Below are 9,193 nucleotides of genomic sequence, written 5' to 3' on the forward strand. Positions count from 1 at the left end.
CAGTAAAGTCCGTGTGAAAACCTACTAATTTCACGTAGCTATAATGTGAATTTTTGTGTGAAGTCGTTAAAAACCAAGAGCATCTGCAACAAGCACATAGAAAAATTCGTAAGGTCCGCTAGTTCCTTTCATGGATTAGTTGGCATAGCATGTAACACTGTTAGCTAGAAAACTCTGGTTCGAATCCAGCATCTTTGCATTAACAGTTATAACAAACTGGTGGAGTAATTTCACAAAAATAATTGAATATCATAGTGGAAACATCGTGACATTCAATAAAAACTTAAAAATTAAAATTTATATATAATAAATACGATTACTTATTAATAATATCTGTGGTCAAATGTCGCAGTATGGACAAGTCGCAACTACGAGATATAGCAGCTATAAATAATTATATTATTATTATTATTATATTTATCTTTTTATTTCAACATATAGCACGAAAACACTGTTTGAATACTATATTTTTTTCAAATTAAGTTTTCAGTCTTTGGTATAAACCTTCGAGTATACATATATATAACCACAAATAGAGACGAAATGTCATATAATTTGTTTGAAAACTAATCTGCCAAATCATTACTGTGACAACTGCGCTCCGATTGGCCAACCCGAATTAGAGACGACATTGACATTGACGACACCCGTCAATGTTTCACTTCAAATCGACCAGTTAACTTGAGGTTTGTTATAATGGACGAAAATTGCAAAATTACATATTATTTAATATTTCATTACCGATGAAATGTGATTCCGTTTGTTTTGAAATTAGATGTTTTGCCACACCACCGAATGGGGGGCTCTTCCAGTTATCATAGTTAGAGATATTATCTTTATTACAATAAATACAGAATATTTTTGGAATAGACAGAGACGTACACACAGGTCAGTTGTTGGCGCTGTACTATTTCAGCTTTCTAATTTGTGATTTCAGCGCAAACGAGAGTTGATATTTAAAAGTGATATAAGACCCATTTGCGTGAAGAGTTGCCAGGGATGGATGGCCCTTATTTCGTCCTTTATTTCTGGTTATATACTCGATGGGTACAAAACAAAACATGATAACTAAAATGGTGACGTGACAACCCTACGATTCAAGAAAAGTACTTGCTCTTATTTTTTATGGTATTAGGGTATGTTTAAGACTGCGCCGAAGCAGCGATACGTAATTTTGAAATAATTGCGTTCGTTGGATCCCTTGCTGTGTCGTTATTACAAAAGCTTTAGTTATGAAATTAATGTATAACATATTTAAGGATTCACTCTATAAATCATACTCTACAGAAACACGATTACTTGTAGTTTCCTCGATAGAAAAAAAAACGTAGTTATATTTAGAAAACAAAATAAACTTAATACGGGGTAAATAGTTCACGGAAAGTCGTCAGTGTTGCAAATTTTTTTGCATTTTTAATTATTTTTTTATATTTTTTTGATTGACGTGGGAATTGCTAATGCTTTGTTTTTATGTGTTGACATTGTCAGTTAAATTTGTGAATTAACAATAAAAGAAGCTTTGAAAACTAGGAAATATTTATCAATTATATAATCATGCAGTCTACTAGGTTTTGTATCCTTCAATCAGTTTTTGAATAATAACAAAATTACACCTTTTTGTAACGCATATTTAAACGTATATTCAACGTAAATCCAAAAAAATAGTTTCGTTTCATATTACTGTCATTACATTAGCCTAATGCGATAGTAAAGCAACATGTTATTATTAACCTTTTACAACTGTTATTACATGTGTATTTCCCAGTAAATAAAATAAATACACTCATAGCCCCGCACGAGAGACATTAGAAATAGAAATAAATGTAGACCATACAAATATTTCTCCTGGCCCGCTAATCGAACCCGGGACCTCCACGTGGCAGTCCAGAATGGTAACTCATCGGTCACGGAGGCAGTTAATACAATAGTGTGGTTACTTGCTAGTTACAAACATGTCAACAATAAACAAACTCATTTAATATATAGCACCAAATGATATTTTACAATAAGCGGTCAGTGTGAATTCATTCCGAGAACAAATCGATTTCGTATGACGTTGAGGGCACGTGTTTTTTTTGGAGATGGAGTAAAATGACAGTTCATTGTCAAAAGTGTTGCCCGCTTGCGAGCGGCTAGTGACTGCAGTCGATAAATATCGACTATCGATTGAATGTTGGTCACGCTTATGGAATAAATAGCCGAACTTGTTTCATTTGATTCATCCTCGACCCATTATTCATCCAGTTATTGAGCACAAGTTCAATTAAATTGTTAATTTTTGTAACTTCTTATTTACATATACTGTATTTAGTACTGTTTATGAAAAATAGAAAGAGAAGACATATTTTCAAGTTTTTAATTTTAATTCAATATAGATAATATAATTCGGATATTCTTGTTCAAATGTATATGAATAAAACTTGATCTCGATAAGGCAATATCGCAATTAGTACTCAATTAGAACGACGTAACATTCAAAATTCAGTAATTTTTGACTAAATTTTGACTTCTTTCACAATCTATCGATAAAACTATTGACAACAACTACATAACTATTTCAAATTTTATGAATTCTGGCAACCCTACAAATGTCATTTTACTCCATCTTCAAAAAAGACGGACTATAGTATTTATTTATTATTTATAAATATTTCTCGTACAGTGGATGACTTCAGATCAGCCAGCCTGCAGCTCATTCAAGCTCATTATAAAAGCTCTTTTGATAACGGCTCCGTGGGGAGAGTTGAGGTAAGTGTCTTATATAGATTTAGATTTGATTATGTTTCAAGTTATCATCCTGCTAATGGACCCACAAAACACAACACGCACCACTACACAAATAACCGGATTAAAGCGGTTTTTTCCCAAATTACAGGCACATGGGACTTGTCATGTTATGTCTCAGGGTGCCGGACGCAGTGTTAATGCCTCTCAGATCTTTTCGATTTAAAGCTCATAGTGGCACTGCACCTGCTATGGACAGGCGTGTCGCTTACCAGCAGGCGCTCATCTTCTTCGTCCCGTCCGTTGGTATCATATAAAATAATAATCTATTACATAACTTTTATATAAAAAAGCCGGCTTTAAAACTTTATGGAATTACATTTATTTGCCAAATTTTATTGATATCAGTTATCGGGAAGTGAGAGAAATCTAATAAACCGGATTCATCCCCTAATTTAACACCATTAGAGGTGGAATATTTTCTTGAAATTTATATAGGAGCGCTACTGAGATAGCCCCTTTGTAACAAAACAAGAATCATCGAAATCGGTTGACAAATGTCAGAATACACGCGTAACATACACGCAAAGTCGGTTAAAAACAAACCTTTTTTTGTATAATTTTCGTATATGCGTTAATCTTGTTAAGTTTGATCGAATTTTCGGCTTTTCTGCTAGAGACCGAATAGGTATTCGTTACAACACTAGTTTCTGACACACGGAAGAAAAAAGAACAACGCAAATGCCTTAAGCCTCGATTCCTATGAGAACCGATGTCGCCAAAACTTACACATTCTCAATTTGAAACACTGCAAAATCTTGATATTGATTGGTCTTAGTTTCAAATTTAAAAAGAAATAACAAATTCTGGATTGGTAATATAATTTAAACTTTACTCTGTGGTTTTATCATATCGTTGAAAATTCAATACCATCAATACCCATTAGTGCAAGTTACGACGTTTTGATATTATATTGAAATTTCAATCAATGTGCTGCCATCTAGCAGTTAATTGCTGAACGACGTCGAATTGAAGTTTATTAATTTAGTTCTCCAAAAAAGAAGTGACCATATTGCATGGGTATTAGCTTTACATTCGTTTCTTGTAACATAAAAATTATTTTGAAAATTTATTAAAATAAGGCTTTCTGATGATATGAAATGTCGAGTAATATTTTTGGTGCGGGTATCATTTTTGTACTTCAAAACAGCAAAATATGGCATTTTTATAGAATTTTAGAGAATTTGCACGAAAGAATGACACAAACATTCCATACAAGGCGAATATTACGGACTGAGCTCAGATAGGTCTTTCGAGTTGCAGCTGGCACGCGTCGGAAGCTAACTAACCACTTCTACTGTATTTATTGTTCTTTGTTTCTACCTATTCTACTTTGCAGGTATTACCAATATCCTGGCATACTACACTGCACAGCGGCGAGACCGGCGTGGACCGCCGCCTTGACCGCATCACGTTGGATTCTATCCCGCGTCTTCGGGCTTTCACCAACGACACCGTCTTAGATGTATTGTTTTATACAAGCCCTGTTTACTGTCAGGTAAGTAATCAGTACAAAAGTTTTTTATACAAAAAACGTGCGCATTACAGATGTAGCATGCACTTAAATAATTCCTATTCCCGCCTAAATAACTGCCTTTATGGCCGAACGGTTACGATGCCGGACTGCCATGCAGAGGTCCCAGGTTCGATTCCCGGGTCGGGAGAAATATTTAATATGACTGGGTGTAATTTGTGGTTGTCTATGTGTGTGTGTCCATGGCATCCGAGATACAGGGTCTCCCTAGTGCGGGGCTATGTTGAATGTTTGCGCTATTTGAAAACGTCCAAGTTAAAGGCCGCAGCAAATGATTATCACTATTTTCAGGCTTCTTACCACGGTATGACTTCTTTTTATTTTCCCGATATTTCGGAACAGTTGCACGCTCCATAGTCACGGGTTGACTGGGCGGCGGCAGATGACAGCTTTAGAGTCTGTAACTGTCTACCCTCTTGCGCTGTCGACGACTACCTTCACCGCGATTTGTTGTGGCCACTTACCATTTGTTACCATTTACTTATATTATTACTGTTGTTACCATTGTCACTCACTTTTTTTACGCAAACCACACTCACTGTATCCACACGCGAAACTGAATTCAAGGGTTTTTGTTTTTATTACTGCACACACTAAGGACCGGATTCCATGCACTGGATAGTTTAAAACCATGATCACGGTTAAATGTTTTGTACTTCGTGATCTCGATGGCTTCTCGTACCAACCGTGATATGTGGTGGGGTGGCTATGCAACTCGATCGAGTGGTTTCAGTCTGTGTGAAATGTTGTGCTATAACCGACTTCTATGCATCATTGTTTTTTACTGCTCGGATATGTTCCTTCCTACGATCGTCAATTGTTCGTTTATTTTGATATGGTTCCATTCGGTGGTAATGGTTAATAAATAATTATTGAATAATTAAATATGTAATTTTGCAATTCGCGCCCATTATAGCAAAGCTCAAGTTTAACTAGTCGATTTGAAGTGAAACAATTGACGACACCGGTCAGTTGTTTCGAATTCGGGCTGGCCAATCGGAGCGCAGTTGTCACCGTAATGATTTGCCAGAATAGTGTTCAAATAAATTAAATGACATTTCGTCTCTATTTCTGGTTATATACTCGATAGTGCCGGTACTTCAGGTATACTACAGTTTTGTGATTGTGAACGTAACCTCGCCAACAAACTGCTTTCGCACTTTGGTGGGAAATTGTATTATATTTATTGTATGCCTTGTTTGTATGAAGTTAATAAATGTTGTAAGTTGTAATTTACCAAAATTTTGTCCACAGACGATAATAAACACCGTTTGTACAGAACTGAACCGCATCTACCGATTGTTCTGTTCACGGAACCCGGATTTCCGTGGTGGGATTTCCCTCGGCGGCCATTCCCTGGGCAGTGTCATTCTGTACGACCTGCTGTGCAACCAGGTGCCTGTGGAACCTCTTCCTAAACATTCCAATGTGAGTTACAGACTTGTACCGTCAGCTGTAAAATGTATGTTTCCTATTTACCAGCCGCCAGCGACATTAATAAAATAGGTGTGGTGAACATTTTTTATTGAAAGGACATAGAAAAACCAATAAAAAATGTCTCACTAGATGTTAATTTAAAGATCTATAACAAAAACACATGAGAATTTCGACAGCTCGGTAACTTTACCTGTGGCTCAGTTGGTAAGAGCATTGCTACGGTGCAGCATGATCGTGGGTTCAAGTCCGGAATGAAGAAATTTTTCGATGTATTTCATCTTTGTGTTAAACTAGTGGAATTATCGAGTTCTTAGATTTTCGCGATTGTTACACGGAAATTAAACTATTTTTCCGGATTTAAATCGCGTATATTTGTTTTTTCAAATAAACCAACGTTTCGGCCCCTTTACAGGTCCCTTTGACTGAGGTGGTAAAGTTATCATACCAACATCATTAAATATGTAATTTTGCAATTTTCGTCCATTATAGCAAAGCTCAAGTTAAACTGGTCTATTGAAGTGAAACAATTGACGACACTCGTCCATTGTTTCGAATTCAGGCTCTCCAATCGGAGTGTAGCTATTACACTAATGATTTGGCAGAATAGTTTTCAAATAAATTAAATAACATTTTGTCTCTATTTCTGGTTAAATACTCGTTGGAATAGACTGTCGCGTCTGTCCACGGTACTGCGGTACAGATACTCTTTGATAAAATTCGACACTAAAATAGAACCAAAAACAAAAAAGTGTTAGTCACAATTGGACATAGTTATGCAAACTAGAACTAACCCACAAAATGTCACTTTCGAGATAATTAGACTTTTGTAAAACCAGTGTGAAGAAATAAATAGGTAAGTTATTTGAGACAAACAACGTTAGTTATGTGTAGCATTAAGAATTATATAGGGAAACTATTATATTATATAGCAATAAATAGAAAACATTATGTATCTTCTTATTTAGTTAACGAGAACCATGTTCTAGTTTTCGTAATGAAAACGCTAAAGATCTACAGTATTTCAGTACATGAGACATGGATTTATTTAGCATATTTAAAAAAATACATTATATGAAGTTAAACAGCATTGTTCTTTTTAGCTATTAAATAGTTACTTATTTAGGGTTGCTACCCTGAAGGACTTTTGTTTTCTCCGTTTTGGCTTGGTATATTATATATATTGGTATATTGGCTACTTATGAGCGACGTACGGGCGGAGGCCGAGCGTTACGAAACGCGGGAACACTAAAATCCGTTGCCCACCGTACCGAACTTGCAACTAGAAATCCGCGGGTAATAGGTCCCCTATTCTACGAACATCTACCCACAGACCTGAAAAGTGTTAGAAACGATGAAACGTTTTGTACCCGACTAAAAATCCTTTTATTGGATATTGAATTGTACAGTGTCGATGAGTTTCTTTTGAAATAATTCTAATTTTATTTTATTCGACAAGCAGTAGTTATACTACTTATTTTATATTCATTATTATTATTATAATTTTATTACTGACGATCATAGTTGTCCCTTGACATTGTATTTCCAATTGTAATATTGTGACATTGATAACATGAAATAAACGATTCTATTCTATTCGATTCGATTCTATTCTATTGATAGGATCTTTTGTGAGCGGGTAAAGGACACGTTTGGTGTTCTACTTAAATACATAACTCAATTTCACTCGAGGTGCGGGTTGGTTCTTGTTTTCATAACTATGTCCAATCGATTGTGTTTTGTTTGAACTATGTATTTGCTATGAATTTTCTTGTCCATAGATTAAATTTCAGTCAGTTAATTGCTGTGTTGGTCTGGCGCTTTATTTTTCTTAAATGTACCTTTGCAGAATCCGCCGTCAACGGCGAGCACTAAATCGTTCATTACTGGCGCAATGAACACCGGACTGACGAACATCCTGTACCCGAAGTTGGATTTCTCACCAGTTTCTTTGTACGCATTAGGCAGCCCTATTGGTTAGTATATAGTTTATTGTTATGATCAAACAGTCAATAGGTTCAACCCACAGATTTAGATAGACGCCGCAAGTACAGCAATTTTTATGAAAACCAAGCGTGCCACATTTTTTGTACCCCCTTTAGTATTAATAACAATTATTTAATTCATATACACATACATCAAAATTAAATACAATGGGTATTTTACATAAAAAATAAACTTATTTCACTGATTGTACGTACGTGCTACTTATATAAAATGTTTAAACTACCGAATCCCAAACTAAGCAAAAGCTTGTATTTTGGAATTAAGTGTTCCTCCACTCACTGGCTATTAGGTAAATACAGTATAACCAAGAGGTAAAAAAAAACAGTTTAAAAAAGACAATTGCTATGGTATGTGTAATGCATATGGTACTATGACGTCACAAGAACTGTTTAGTCATGGGAAACCTCCTTCCGCTCTAAATCGATTGATATATATATCAGTGATGAAGGAGACTTAGGGTCGTATTCCAGAACTCTACTCAACGCTCAAGTCAGGATCTGAGTATAATTTCAAACACTGGAAATACGTCTCTAATGGCAAGGACTTGAGTATGACTTCTAGTGCTTTGATCATACTCAAGTCCTGACTTGAGCATTGAGTAGAGTTCTAGAATACGACCCTCAGTCAATTTTAAGGCCTTTTAAAAAACCTCGACTAATTTTTAACGTCTCACGACTAGTCTAATCTTTTCACCCTCAATTCTTGAGTCATAAGACTAAAACTGAAGACTAATTCGAGTCGACGTCTTTTAACCCTAGGAAGCTTAAAAGGCTTATAGAACTAAAACGACTAAAACTTCTGGCGCCTCATAGCCTCGGGAGTCGTGGCGTGATTTAATTTCTATCTACAAGGTATTTATTTTACGATTTTTAGTATAAGTAAATAAACGTGATTATTTACTACATACTACTTACGTTTTATTTGTAAACTTCGGGTTTAATAAGACATAATCTTTTGCAAACAAAGTCGAGTCGTTTAAGTCTTTCAAGTCGTTTGTGTCTTTTGAGGCTTTTAGTATAACGACTGAGTCTTATTAATAAAATCTCGATCGCACCAAGCAAAAGCCGCAATGTATTACAAATTATTATTATTATTAAATTAAGACACTGTATAATGTTGCTTTGGGTACATATATTATATTATTTTTTATTATAATATATATATGTAAGTTTATTATGTATGTATAATAAGTATGTTTATAGTATGTTATTTATTTATACCATACAAATTATCGATTAGTTTTCTAGTATATTGTTCTTGTTTAAGTGTAGCACCAACCTATTGTGTTTTTTTTTTCTGTTTGGCCCAATGGTTGACTGGTAGAGAATGCCTTATGGCATTAAGTCCGCCACTTGTACTTCAGTGTATTGTACAATAAAGTTTAAATAAATAAATAAAATTATGAGGCATACACTTGGTTGCATATATGTTTTC

The 9,193-nt window shown here is 35.0% G+C and overlaps 1 protein-coding gene across 1 annotated transcript in view; it reads left to right on the top strand.

Moving 5' to 3' along the window:
- Positions 1 to 9,193, top strand: part of LOC113234423 — a gene marked incomplete at its 3' end in the record, with an annotated part of 144,456 nt that overhangs the window by 126,528 nt on the left and 8,735 nt on the right. Inside the window, exons 9-12 of the mRNA XM_026469734.1 lie at positions 2,663 to 2,748; positions 4,124 to 4,282; positions 5,573 to 5,746; positions 7,602 to 7,728. Coding sequence (XP_026325519.1) covers positions 2,663 to 2,748; positions 4,124 to 4,282; positions 5,573 to 5,746; positions 7,602 to 7,728 — 546 coding nt within the window. The remainder of the gene's footprint in view (positions 1 to 2,662; positions 2,749 to 4,123; positions 4,283 to 5,572; positions 5,747 to 7,601; positions 7,729 to 9,193) is intronic.

This window comes from Hyposmocoma kahamanoa, unplaced genomic scaffold, assembly GCF_003589595.1.
Source record: "Hyposmocoma kahamanoa isolate Upper Pololo Valley unplaced genomic scaffold, ASM358959v1 84, whole genome shotgun sequence".
Classification (NCBI taxonomy): Eukaryota; Metazoa; Arthropoda; class Insecta; order Lepidoptera; family Cosmopterigidae; genus Hyposmocoma; species Hyposmocoma kahamanoa.